The 15,215-nt window shown below is 40.2% G+C and overlaps 1 protein-coding gene across 1 annotated transcript; it reads right to left on the reverse strand.

Moving 5' to 3' along the window:
• Positions 1 to 11,277: 11,277 nt before the first annotated feature.
• On the reverse strand, positions 11,278 to 12,273 carry LOC130844279 (olfactory receptor 1N2-like). Its single transcript, XM_057720600.1, is given in 1 exon segment — positions 11,278 to 12,273. A coding segment is annotated over 1 exon segment (996 nt).
• Positions 12,274 to 15,215: the final 2,942 nt, after the last annotated feature.

Raw genomic sequence — 15,215 nt, forward strand, 5'->3', positions numbered from 1 at the left:
TACAGTTACTCTCTTATTTCCTTATAATTCATTAGTATAAACTGTGAATTCTGAGTTGATATGCTTGATTATTGATCTTGTCTATTAGATTGAGAAGTTACATAGCTGGTCATACTTATGTCTCTCATCTTATTTATTGAGAGTTTGTTAGTTCTTTTTTAAATATCTTTTTTGAGGTAAAATTGGCATATAAACATTGTATATGTTTTAAGTGTACAACTTGATGCTTTGATATGTGTACATTGTGAAATAACCACTAAAGCTATGTTAATATATTCATCAGCTCAGTTATCATTTTAATTTATTTGTGTGGGTATTGCTAAGATGAACTTAATATCCACTCTACTCGTGAATATGAAGCATACACTACACTACGGTTAACTCTAGTCATGCCTTGCATTCGACCTCCCAAGAACTTATTTGTCTCGCATAACTAGACCTTTGTACATTGTCCCAGGTGAAATAAGTCAAACTCAGAAAAGACAAATACTGCAAGATGTGGAATCTAAAATAGTCAAATTTGTGGAAGCAGAGAATAGAATGGTGGTTACTAGGGGCAGGGGAGAAGGAAATGGGGTGTTCTTATGAACTGTTGGAATATATTGGCTAACAAAGCTCCCTTAGCGTAGAAAGCAGGTGGAACTGGGAATTTGTAAAATATCTCCTTTCCTTTCCTTTCCTCTCCTCTCCTCTCCTCTCCTCTCCTCTCATTTCCTTTCCTTTCCTCATTTCCCATCCAGTGTTCTTTTCATAGTTTTTGTTGTTGGTGGTGATGATGGTGGGTCAGGAGAAGAAACTCTACACTACCTTTATTGCTCCAGGAAACAATCCACAGATATGAGTTCAGCTTGTCCACTTTAGGACCCAAAGCTTCTTCTTGATTTTGGAACCACTGATCACTCTAAGAAACTATAGTGCATTTCATCCAGCAGTTCATCCTAAGACTACAGTTAAGTCCCCTACCTACGAAGCTTCAAGTTGCGAACGTTCAGAGATTTGAACATGTGCAATCATGGAAGTTAGTTCTCGTGTCTGGAGAACATTGTCACGTGCATGCATCCTCTACAAGTGGCTGTGCTTTTGTGTACTTTACTGTACAGTAAGTATAGACTACAGAAGTACAATATCTTTATTTCAATCCCAGGATGTCCAGGGGCAAGTGTTAAAGCAGTGGTGATGTGAAAAAAGCAGCAGTCCAGAGAAAGGGTGCAAAGAGACAAGAGGAAGAAGTAACTGAAGAACCGGTGCCATCAATATCAGGCATGAGTGAAACTGCAGCTCACTCTCCAACTCCATCTCCTATTGCTGATGATCCTTCAGCTCTACCATCTCCCACCTCCTTCCCCTCCTTCAGTCAGTAAGTCTTCTTGCCTGTTCACTTGATACCAGCCCCTGTATGCCAGCTGTTGTACTGTACTACTGTGTTTTTCAAGGTGCTGTAGTGTAAGATTAAAAATGTTTGCTTTATTTTTTGTTTGTTTTTTATGTCTTACTTGTGTGAAAAGTGTTATACACCTATTACAGTACAGTACAATATAGCGATTGTGTTCGTTGGGTACCTAGGCAAACTTTGTTGGACTTACGAACAAATTGGACACATGAAATCGCTCTCAGAATGGAACCCGTTCGTATGCAGGGGACTTACTGTAGTTGCCTATAGAGTTTTCTGACTGCATGTGTGAGTTTCAAGAAGACACCTGCTCAGTCCAGGCTGGGAATGAGAAAGACAAAGAAAGCATCTGTGGTCTGGAGTCTTCTGTTGCCCCCACTGAATTTGGCACCTGTCTCATTCAATGTTTTCAGTTTCTATCTCCCCGAAAATTACTTCTACTCAGCTTAGTGACCCAAGGTTTGCGTTATGAGCCAAGTAATCTATTTTCTTTGGCATCCAATGAAGGACCACATAGTTGTTTTTCTTCAGGCTGCACTTAGTTAAGGATGAACATGATCAAAACAGCTTCTGAGGCTCAGTACCATGTAGCTGTAAGAGAAGATTAAGACAGATCTCAATGGCAAGCTGTCACTGTCCAAGTGTGTGGCCTCAGACAATTCACTTAACTCTTCTAATATCAATTTCTTCTCTTGTGTACATCAAAACATTATAAAACATGTAATATATATATATGTATTTTGCAAAAAAAAAAAAGGAGGGGAAATTTATTAGAAGTTTACGGAGACATCTCACAGGATCAAGAGTTGTACAATTATGAACAGAAATGGCCCTGGGGTCCATTGCTAACACATGAACTTAATATTAGCAATTCCCAGTCTCCTTGATTTTCTATTCCTGCTTTCAAATTCCTGGGAGAGAGAATTTGACAGCTGAGATCTAACTGTGGCTCAGTCAGCTCTGGATAGAGATGCAGGGTTGCAATATGCGGGTGAGACCAGATTTGGTTTGCCCACGTCTATTGCACTATTCCCAGTGTTCACAAACTAGGCCGCAGCCAAAATGGCTAAACCCTAAAATATCAATCCGGTCCTGGTTTTCTGACTTTTGGTGATAGATCTGCTTGGATGAACCATAGTAGTGACTGAAATCCTCATCTTCTCCCTAAAGTCCACTGTCCAGGGGAATTTGCTCTCACCAAGTGCCTGGTCCTCCAGCCTGGCTGTTGTCACCAATTCCTCTGAATCCTTGCCCACACTACACATCCAGTTACAGTCACACAAACTCAAGTCTGTGTGTGAGACATGAAAGAGCCCAATAAATAAGAAAACATAAAGCTCATGGTATAATTACAAATAATTCACAAGTGTTTTCAACTGGAATTGGGCTTTGGTCACAGTAAGTAGAACACTTTAAAATATGAATTGCCTAGTGATTCATATATTTATCCATTTAAAATATTTTCTGAGTGCTGCTTCTGTGCTGGTAATTAGACAAGTCCCAGATCTTGAATCCTCTGGTCTATTGAGGATGATCAGGAACTAGTTAAAGAGCCTCACGGAGCTGTGTGTAATTTACAAGTGTTTTAAGTACTCCAAAAGAGAGCTATGAAGGTCTTTGAGGACAATTAATGGGAGGCCAGGGGAGTATTTTTTTCTTTTTATTATTATTTTTTGACTTTGATATTTTATTTTTTAAAGCTCTTTATTGGAATATAATTGCCTTAAATGTTGTGCCAGTTTTTGAGGTACAAAGGGAATCAGCTGCATTCATACATATATCCCCATATCCCCTCCGTCCTGCGAATCTCTCCCACCCTCCCTAACCTGGCCCTTTAAGTCACCACCCATTATGGAGTTCATCTCCCTATGTTATGCAGCAACTTCCCACCAGCTATCTATTTTACGTTTGGTAGCATATACATGTCAATGCTACTCTCTCACTTTGTCCCAGCTTCCCCTTTGCCCCTCCTCCACCCTGTGTCCTCAAGTCTGTTCTCTAATCTACATTTTTATTCTTGCCCTGTCACTGGGTTTATCAGTATCATTTATTTAGATTCCTTATATATGTGTTAACATACGGTATTTGTTTTTCTCTTTCTGGCTTACTTCACTCTATATGACAGACTCTAGGTCTATCCACCACATTACATATAGCTCCATTTCATTCCTTTTTTTGGCTGAGTAATATTCCATTGTATATATGTGCCACATCTTCTTTATCCATTCATCTGTTGATGGACATTTAGGTTGTTTCCATGTCCTGGCTATTGAAAATAGTGTTGCAATGAACATGGTAGTATATGTTTCTTTTTGGATTATGGTTTTCTCAGGGTATATGCCCAGTAGTGGGATTGCTGGGTCACATGGTAGTTCCATTTTTAGTTTTTAAAGAATCTTCGAACTGTTTTCCATAGTAGCTGTACCAACTTACATTCCCACCAACAGTGCAGGAGATTTCCCTTTTCTCCACACCCTCTCCAACATTTATTGTTTCTAGATTTTTTGATGATGGCCATTCTGACTGGTGTGAGGTGATACCTCATTGTGGCTTTGACTTGCGTTTCTCTGATGATTAGTGATGTTGAGCATCTTTTCATGTGTTTGTTGGCTATCTGTATGTCCTCTTTGGAGAAATGTCTATTTAGGTCTTCTGCCCATTTGTGGATTGGGTTATTTGCTTTTTTTGGTATTAAGCTGCTTGAGCTGCTTGTATATTTTGGAGATTAATCCTTTGTCTGTTGCTTCGTTGGCAAATAATTTCTCCCATTTTGAGGGTTGTCTTCTTGTCTTGTTTATGGTTTCTTTTGCTGTGCGAAAGGTTTTAAGTTTCAATAGGTCCCATTTGTTTATTTTTATTTTATGTCCATTATTCTAGGAGATGGGTCACAAAGGATCTTGCTTTGGTTCATGTCATAGAGTATTCTGCCTATGTTTTCCCCTAAGAGTTTTACAGGGTCTGGTCTTACATTTAGGTCTTGAATCCATTTTGAGTTTATTTTTGTGTGTATGGTGTTAGGAAGTATTCTAATTTCATTCTTTTACATGTAGCAGTCCAATTTTCCCAGCACCACTTATTAAAGAGGCTGTCTTTTTTCCTTTGTATATTCCTGCCTCTTTTGTCAAATATAAGGTGCCCATATGTGCATGGGTTTATCTCTGGGCTCTCTATTCTGTTCCATTGATCTATATTTCTGTTTTTGTGCCAGTACCATACTGTCTTGATCACTGTAGTCTTGGAATATAGTTTGAAGTCAGGAAGCCTAATTCCACCAATTCCGTCTTTCCTTCTCAAGATTACTTTTGCTATTCAGGGTCTTTTGCATTTCCATACAAATCATAAGATTTCTTGCCCTAGTTCTGTGAAAAATGCCATTGGTAAGTTGATAAGGATTGCCTTGAATCTGTAAATTGCTTTGGGTAGGAAAGTCATTTTCACAATGTTGATTCTTCCAATCCAAGAACATGGTATGTCCCACCATCTGTTTGTGTCATCTTTGATTTCTTTCATCAGTGTGTTATATTTTTCTGCACACAGGTCTTTTGCCTCCTTAGGCAGGTTTATCCCTAGGTATTTAATACTTTTTGTTGCAATGGTAAATGGGAGTGTTTACTTAATTTCTCTTTCTGCCCTTTCATTGTTTGTGCATAGGAATGCAAGAGATTTCGTTTGGCCACATCGGTGCCACCATCCTGAAGGTTCCATCCACCAAGGGGATCAGCAAAACCTTGTCCACATGTGGCTCCCACCTCTCTGTGGTATCTCTGTATTATGGAAGAATTATCGGGCTGTATATTTTTCTCTCATCCAGCACCTCCAATGGAAGAACATAATTGCCTCTGTGATGTACACAGTGGTCACACCCCTGCTGAACCCTTTCATTTATAGCCTAAGGAACTGGGACATGAAGGGGGCCCTGAAGAAACTCTTCCACAGGGCAAAATTTCTTTTTTCAGTGACATTGGCTCATCTCTGTAACAGACACATATATTCACATAAACCCCAGATTCTACATCCCTAATCTTGAGCCCAGTATGTAATAAACACTCAGTAAATATTTGATAACTTGAATTGCATTCTGTTATAGTTATTCTCTCTTTTCCTAGGAACTCTTTATATAAATTTTGAGTTCTGAGCTGATGATTACTGCTCTTGTTTCTTAGATTGAGAAATTAACATCGCTAGTAGAACTTATGTCTCTAGTCTTATTGTGGGGATCTATTAGTTCTTTTTAAAATAGCTTTATTGAGGTATAGTTGACATATAAACATTGTATATATTTAAAGTGTACAGTTTGATATTTTGATACATATACATGGTGAAATGATCACCACAATCAAGTTAATTAAAGTGTTCATCACCTCCCCACAGTTACCACTTTACTTTGGTGTGTTTGGTGAGAAGACTTAAGATCCACCTTCATAGCAAATACCAAGTACACAATACTGTTTTTAACTGTAGTCATCTTGCCATACATTAGATCTCAAAAACTCACTCATCTTCTGTAACTGAAATTTTACACCTTCTGCTAGATGAAATAAGTCAGACTCAGAAAGACAAATACTGCATGATCCCACTTACATGTGGAATTTAAAATGGCCAAATCATAGGTGCAGAGAATAGAATGGTGGTTGCCTGGGGCTGGTGAGAGGAGGAAATGAGGCGATGTTGGGAATTTATTAGTTCTTATGAATTGTTGGAAGATCTTGGCTAACAGGCCTCCCTTGACATAGAACGTTTGCAGAACGGGAATTTGTAAAGTATCTGCTTTCCTTTCCCCACTTCCCAGTCAGTTCTCTCCTCCTCTTTCTTTGTTGTTAGTAGGAACAAAGGTAGATCAGGAGAATAAACTGCATAGTTTTATACAGCTCCAGGAAAATATGCACTGTTAATGAGTTCCACTGCTTCACTTAACAGAGAAGGACTCGAAGGTTCTTCTTGATTTTAGGAACACTGATCCCTCTTAGAGACAACAATGCCCTTCACTCACCTGTTCACTCTCAGACCAGCTGCCTGTGAAGTTGTCTGACTGCATATGTGTGTTTCAAGAAGACACCTGCTCAGTCCAGACTGGGAAGGAGAAAGATAAAGAAAGCTTCCATCACCTGGAGTGTTTGTTTCCCCACTGAATTCTGTGCCTGTGTCTTTCAGTCTCTTCATTTTTTTTCTCTCTGAAAATCATTTCTCCTCAGCTTAGTGACCACAAGTTTGTGTTATGAGCCTAAGTGAGCTATTTGTTTAGCACCCAGGGAGGACTACATAGTTCTTTTCCTTCAGGCTGTGCTTAGTGAAGGATAAAAAAGATCAAAACTGCCTCTGAGACTCAGCACCACGTAGCTGTAAGGGAAGAGTATTTGGGAAAGAGAGATCTCAGCTGCAAGCTGCACCTGCCACAGTGTGTGGTCTCCAGCTTAATCTCCTCTGAATACCAATTTCTTCATCTGTGTAAATGAAAACATTATAAAACATCTAATATATTTCTGATTTGGAATAAATGTGCCTGTGCATTTCATATTCCCACCAGCAATGTAGGTTCCAATTTCTCCATGTTCTCACCAATCATTGTTATTGTCTGTCTTTTTATTTTAGTCATCTTAGTGGATGTGGAGTGGTAGCTCATTGGGGTTTTGATTTGCATTTCCCTAATGACTAACAGACATTGAGCATCTTTTCATGTACTTATTATCACCTGACTCAGAGCATGGCCATTAGCTTGTCCATTGAAACCTTTACCCTTTTTCTGGCAACTTCTTTCCTATATTTTCCTTGAGTGCTCTTGGTACTTTATGATCTTCAGCGTTAAATCATATGCCCTGAAAAACTGTACTAAATATCTTAGCACTGCTCTTCCTCTACCTTGACCATGCCAAAAATTACTGTAGACCAGACATGTCAACTTAGGGAAATTAAAAAGGTATTATTCAATAGTTTTACTGATAAATGTTAGAGAAATAATCAGTTGGCATTCAGATTCCATTCTGATCTTGTTATATGGCACATTCCTGTACTTCAGACTGGAAAGAAGAAAGGAATACTTTTCCCAGACTCCTTTGCAGTTTGGGTCCTGGATATAAATTGGGTTGTATAGAATAGATGCATTTATGTGAAATGTGGAATATGGAAATGAGGTGGAGGGCATCATGATTGGTTTTTTTGTTTGTTTTTTGTTGTTGTTTTGTTTTGTTTCTATGTTTTTTTGTTTTTGCCTTTTCTAATGTCAGATGTATTCATGGAGCATTTTTTCTGCATCAGAATTTCAATGTCCAGTCACTGGGTACACAGATGCTGAGAGGCAGTTGATTTGGGAGTGGCAGCTGGAGAACCCTTTTCAGCATCCAGTCATCAGGTGAGCAGAAGCCAACACACAGTTTTGATGTTGATTCCTGATACCTGGGTTGCAGCTGCACTGAGAGACTCTTGAATTCAATAGTCCCAATGGCAAGCTTCTGATTCCCTTTCTTCCCAGTTGCATAAGAGACAGAAGCATTCCATGTAGGTCAGCTTATTGTTGTTTTTAAGGTTATTCTTGGGGACTCATCCTAGCGCTTGTGATGCTATAACACTTTCAATGACTTTGTAAGGACCCAATTCCCTGAGCTGACTTCATTTCTGCTTAAAATACCAACAGTGCTTTGTTTTACCCTACCCAGAATCTTGATTAATACAATAGGAAATGAAATGTAGATTCCATCCTGGAATAATTACAATATGGTGCCTGTTATGCTCATGCTGACAGACAGAAAACTCTTTCAGTCCCAAACGAAATCATCACAACTGATTTCTAATACAGGAGGAAGAATTACTTTTGTTTTTGAAATAATTTCTTTTAGAAGTCCTCCGCCTCTCTCTCTGTGGCGGAGCATATAATAACCTCATTTAGCATCTATTTGTTGACAGCACGGAATTTTCTAGTAACTCTCTCATAGAGAAGGGAAAGATTGATTCTATCTCCAGAGCAAACTCCAGATAAGGAAAGCATAGGCATGGGCTAAAGTAAGTTGATATAAAAAGTCTAAACATATTTAAATATTTAATTATTAAAGTAATATTTTATTACTGAAAATGTGGAAAATACAAGCTGAAAATAGATATTAAAGGAAGAAAACAATGACCATGCACAATTCTGTCATCTTGGGAGGGCCACTCAATGTTTTGGTGTACTTGATTCAAGGTTTTTTTAAAATCCAAGGTTTTATTTTTTAATCCATTGTGAATAATGAATAATGAATTCATAATGGATTCAGTAACAATGAGTGCCCTATTAACTTTATTCTGTGTTCAGAAGACATTATCAAATAACTGAAAAGCCCACACAATTGTCCATCACATCAACATAGCATAGTTTAACCAACCAAGCCCCAGTGCCTAAACTTTGGGTGTTTTCAGTTTCTCTTATGAGTAATATCATTATAAAGAAATTCTTGATAATATTTTCTCTGCTATTTCCTTGATCAAATTTCTGGTAGTAAAAGAGTGGGTCACAGGGTACAAATAATTTCAATGCTTATAAAATGAATGATGAACTTGTTCCCTGGGAATCTATGCCAGCGTGTGCTCTCCCCACCAGCAGCATTTGAGAGTATCTCCCTCACCTACCTCTGTACAGCACCGATTATTATCATTTAAAATGCAATTATAATATCTAACAGGATTCTAAAATATAAATTTGGGATGATTATTTCCAAAAGTCTTTACATTATGATTGTGTACTATGTAAAGGACTATTTCCATTCTCAGAATTTATTAGTTGTCTTATACACACACACACACACACACACACACAGAGAGAGAGAGAGACACACACACACACACACAGACACACATACACACATATTGGGTTGGCCAAAACATTTGTTCGGGTTTTTTCTGTAATCTGTTATGGGAAAACCAGGACGAACTTTTTGGCCTACCCATTATTTGTATATCCCACAGGATATAATGGGATTCTTAGATATTATGTAAAGTCTCTAAATTTTCATTTATGAAAGAAATCTTTTTCATAATTAAAACATACCAAATCCTGTCATAGATTTTCAAGTGTGAAATGAAACACATAACTTCTGGAAAGCAAGTAAGCCCCAGTGACTTTTTTATTTACGGAGACCTTATTAAAAATACATACGTTTTTCCCTTCCAACACACTACCCCTGCCTAAACAATAGCCCCCTTATTTTCTAAGTCTCATAAGGGGTGGAGGAGGCTGAGAACGTGACAAAAGGAGAAATGGATGAGATACAACCATACAATATTCAGCAGTATTCCTGCACCTAAAATTTTCTGGACTCAGGAATCTCCTATCCATTTGAGATTCATTCGGTCAGAAAACTTCACCTTTGAAAGTGCAAGAGGTCTTCTGGAAGAATGAACCTTATTCACAAATTTAGTGGGTGTCTTTTAAGGGATTTATCATCTTTAGCTGATGGCTTCAGGAATGAGAATTTTGATAGGGATCAGTAGGAGAGTCTACTGACACAGGGCAGAGAGCAGACTGAATGGCCAGTAAATATCATGATGTATCTGGGTGACTGGAGGGCAAGGGTGGGGATAATTAGAGGTAGGAAACTGGTTCAGAAAAAGAGAGATATTAGTGCCAAACACAAAACTTGATTTTTCTGACCTTTGCTTTTGTACTGGAAATTGCAATAGTGGATGCTGAGGTCAGGGCCAAGCAACCCAATTCAGTGCCAGGTGGTCTAGTCTGCTTTCCCTAGTTGTCTCCTGACCCCTCTATCCAAGGAGAAGGGACAGAGGATGGCAAAGGGAAATGCACACTGGTGCAATCTTCTTCCTTTAACATCAAGATTTATTGCACAATACATTGAAACATCACACACCCCCTTTTGGAAAAACTGGGTCCAGAATGAACTTGATCTTGAAACTTCAAAGAGCTCTGTTTAGATGTTTCTTTCTCACTCTAGGGTGACTTGCTAATCTTTGGAACATTTTTGTGCCAATTTCATTTGGGTTCTTAAAATATCTACAGGTTTTGAAACATGTAGAGATGAAAAGAAAATAATAACCAATAATCCCACTGCAAAAAGACAGCCACTATTAAGCTTTGAGACTTCTTAGAACACCAATTTCCACCAGAATATGTTTCATCCAATTATTGGCCTAAAGTTCCAGCACACTTGATTTATTATTTTGTATTTTAAGGTCTATTTTGTGAAAGAATCCAGAAAATGAATCATGTACTTAGTACAAAATTGGCACACAGTAGCCACACATCAATATTGTCTCTGTCTCATTTATCCATTACAGTAACAAGTAGTGTTTTTAAGATAAAGACATGAAATATTAAAGAAATACCATACAATATATATTTATTTAATTCTTATTCTATTATTGTGGACATTCCCTGTACATCATCATCTTCATTCATTATGTCACCATCTTCATAATGTTGTATTATAGAAATAGTAGGGGTATTAGAATTAAACTTAGCTGGTTTGGGGAAGTTATTTTGCATTCTGAGTCACAGTTTCTTATGAGACCCCTCAAAGCCCTGTATGAAGAGCAGGGAAGAACATAGCAGATGCTCAATAAATGCTTGTATTCTCATCCCTTCACCTTGTCCCATGGCCCCCAAGGGCAGCATTATGTGACTCTAGCAGGCACACAGAACACCAGAGTTCACTCTGGATAATAATCTCATTTAGAAATGAGACATGGTGAATGGCGTCCTGGTTTTAGCAATGGTTCCTTCACTGTGATCAGGAGAGAGACCAAAGGCAGAACATTTCATTCCACAGCTGAGTAAAAGAATGGAAATACTTCTAACTCACGGTTACCTAATAACTTTCCCTTAAAATCAGTCTGAGAGTGATGAAATCCTTGAAATGATGGAAAGCAGAGGTGGATTATGATGCCAGGACCAGCCATCACTGTCATGGTAAGAAGATGGTTTTCCCACTGCCGAAGAGTTTACTCAAAGCCTCCTTCATATCTTTGTTCCTCAAGCTATAGATGAATGGGTTTAGCATGGGAGTAATCACCATATAGAGAATGGCAGCCCTGCTTTCCCTCTCTGCAGAGTGAGCTGATGGAGGAAGTAAATACACACCCATAATAGAGCCGTAGAAGAGCAGGACCGCTGTGAGGTGAGAACCACACGTCGAGAAGGCCTTCCACCGCCCTCCAGGAGACGAGAGGCCAAACACCGCCCAGGAGATGCGGACATAGGAGAGGACGATGAGCGTGAGGGGGGCGGCGAGGAACACGAGGCCCGCGGTGATGATCGCTAGCTCGTTGCGGCGGGTATCTGAGCAGGCAAGCTTCAGGAGAGCCCTGAGATCACAGTAGAAGTGGGGGATGGCCTTGTGGGTGCAGAAGGCCACACGGGTCAGCAGCAGTGTGTGCATCAGTGCAGGACAGTTGGTTAGCACCCAGCATATGCTCAACATTAAGGCACAGAGTGGGGGACTCATAGCTGTGCTGTAATGAAGTGGCTGGCAGATGGCCACGTAGCGGTCATATGCCATCACAGCCAGAAGCAAGTTGTCAAGGCCGCCAAACACAAGGAGAAAGTAGAGCTGTGCAAAGCACCCGGAATAGGAGATGGTCTGACTCTGAGTATGGATGTTGGCCAGCATTTTGGGGATTGAGGCAGAGATGAAACAGGCATCCGTTATTGACAGGTTGGCCAGAAAGAAGTACATGGGCGTGTGGAGGTGGGGGTCAGAGATGATGGCCAGGATGATGAGCAGGTTCCCCATGACAGTGACCAGGTACATGCCCAGGAAGACGACAAAGAGGAGAGGTTGTTCCTCTGGCAGCTCAGAGAGTCCCAGAAGGAGGAAGTCTGAAACAGCGGTTTGGTTCACTCTGCTTGGTTTTCCCATCCTCTGTAGTTCTTGTTATCTGTGCAGATAAAACCCCTCCATGTGTCAGTATTTGACTATTAGATCAATTCACAGATAATATCAATTCACAGATAATATCTGTGTAGCCTAAACTATACTAGGAAACAAAGCACAAGTGGACCTTGCCAATGAGACTCTCTGCATGTCATTATGATGTGAGAAAGTACCCATGGGGCATTAGAGAATATGAACTGTGCAATAATACCCATGCAAATATGAACTGTGTCTTCTTTGCTATATATCATAGGGTCCTGAGAAAAGAGATTGTTTGACCAGAGAAGTCCATGCAGGTTATTGGAGGCAGTAAGAATGCAGCATATCCTTAAAGACAAGATTGGGAAAGTCATTTTTGCTTACCAAGTCAAAAGGAGATGCATGATCTTCCTTACTGCCCTTCCGCCAACACCCACCCCTCCACACACCACAGGATAAGATAGTCTATTTCTACTTCCCTTCCCAATCCCTAGAACTTGACCTCAACCATTTAGCTCCAGTCCCTGTACTGCTCCCTCCCTGGGGGCACAAGATAGACAGGCTGAGGGCAGGGAGTGTCTGTGATGTCCCATTCTCTACATCCACAGTAGGACCTCCCCGCCACAAACAGGACAGGGCTGCCAACCCCTGAGACTCTATCACTCTCTCTCCCTTATCCCTGACCTCTTCCCCCACTGCACCTCTAGACCTATATTCACTTTGAAAACTGATAATCCCGTCCCCCTGGTCTCTTGGACCTAATCGCGATCAGCACATCTGTGTAGACACTTGCTATGTTCCAGATATCTTGATGGCACTGTTTTGTTCTTCACAAGGCTACGAAGTAGGTATTATCCTCCTCCACAATTTTGCAGATGGTGAGACTGAGTCTTAGAGATATTTGATGCTCTCAAGAGCAGGTAGCTGATGAATGAGGTTCAACGGCAGGTGTGTCTGACTCCACAAGCTGTGCCTTCCCACTACCCTTGTACTCTGCCTCTCCAATGTTTCTTTTCATCAGAGGGAAAGAAAGGTGAAAGGAATCAGTCTCTGGTTCTCCGGGCTTGAAAATAGCCACTCTGTTCTTTGGCTCTCCTAGGATTTAGAGCAAGCTGGTTTAAGAGGTCATTTCATGTTGGCCCTGACCTTATTAGATGTTTCCATTTGTTTTAGGTTTATAGAGAGGCTTTGAATCTTAGGCAGACACTCAGATTAGCTACCCCAGAAATTTCTGCCTGGTCCTTGGGCTGGGAAGGGAGGGATGTGCGTGTGTGTGTGTGTGTGTGTCCTATGTTTTCAGATTCTCTCATCTATCAGAGTGTGGATTGGCTTCAAGCATCTTCAGGTTCTCCAATTCTCCCCTCTGGATGAGACATTCACAATGAGGAACTCCCAGGACCTTTCTGACTATGTAAAGCTGGGGGCTATTGAGGCCATGGGTCATTAGGAACACCTGCAGGGTAGAATGCATTTTTCAGACCCGGGAAGACAAGAGTCTTTCGTAGGGTTTTAAAGACTCCTAGGACACCAGCCCCCAAAGTGCTCGTTAGAGTCAGCCTCAGTGTCACTGTGCAGCCTATTCTCCAGCCAGCTCTGCCTGGGTCCTGGGAGAATAGAGGGCATCTCTTTCCCAGGGGTTAAGCTCTCAGATGTGGTCTCGGGAGTGTCTTTCTGAAGCTTCTTGCTGGGATGCTGGGCATTTCAGCCTGACCAGCAGGCCTCCTGGGAACTGCTGCCTATGCCCTGGACCATTTAATGCCTGTCTCAGGCCCTAGGTAAAACTGGATTGAGGGAGACATTCGGAGCCTAAAATAAAACATGACAATTTCTGCTGGTGATTTCTCTAAACAAAGTGATCCTTACATGAAGCAACTTCCTCAAGTCCTGAACTCTCAGTTAAATGAGGCAGCCTATGCACAACACACCAGCTACAATGCCTGATACATAACAGCAGCTAAAAATGTTACACCTGCAGTTTTTTTTACTAATACTAGTAGTACTTATTGAACCCTTTTATTAAATGATCTCTAGTAATATAACAAGTTTAGGTTAAGGGAATGATTATTACCCGCATTTTACAGGTGAGAAAACGGAAGCCCAGTGAAGATAAAAACTTGACCAACTAAATGGAGGGGACGGAATTCCAACCTGAGTCTCCATGACTCTAGAGTCCATGCTTTTTTTTTAATTTTTATTTTTATTTATTTGTTCATTTATTTATTAAGGGAGAGAGATGAATCTTGTTGTAATTGATTTTTATATGCAGGATGAGGTCAGCCCACATTCAATTACCATCCCCAAATTAGTTGCTTTCAATAACAACTACATTCATTTTGCTTATCTTCAGTTTGGGCAGGGCTTGGTTTGAATAACTCATCTCTGCTCCACGTAATGTCAGCTTGGCGGCTGTGAGGCAGCAGCCTGGACCATCTGTACGATGTTCACTCACATACCTGTTGATTGATACTGAGTGTTGGCTGGGACCTTAGCTGGGAATGTTAGCAGGAACACCTGTACGTCATTTCTCCATGTAGTCTAGGCTTTCTCACCACATGATGGCGGGGTTCCAAGGTCAAGGTTCCAGATATTCAACATCATTAGCCATCAGGGCAATGCAATTAAAACTACAATGTAATATTAACACATTCCTCTTAGAATGGCTAAAGTTAAAAAGACTGGCCATACCAAGTACTGGCAAGAATAAGGGGAAATGGAACTCTCATATAGTGATGGTGGGAATGTAAAGTGGTACAATTGCTTTGGAAAACTGTTTGGAAGTATCTTATAAATTTAAACATACACTTATCATGTAAAACGTATATCCACCCAAAGACTTGTACATAGATGCTTATGACTGCTGTATACATAATAGCCAAAAACTAGTTATATAAACTACTATATCAAACTAGTTATAGCCAAAAATCCCATCAACTGTAGAAGCCATAAACAAATAGAATAGACTACTACTCAGTAGTGAAAATATAAATTAT

The sequence above is a fragment of the Hippopotamus amphibius genome, chromosome 2 (assembly GCF_030028045.1).
Source record: "Hippopotamus amphibius kiboko isolate mHipAmp2 chromosome 2, mHipAmp2.hap2, whole genome shotgun sequence".
Classification (NCBI taxonomy): Eukaryota; Metazoa; Chordata; class Mammalia; order Artiodactyla; family Hippopotamidae; genus Hippopotamus; species Hippopotamus amphibius.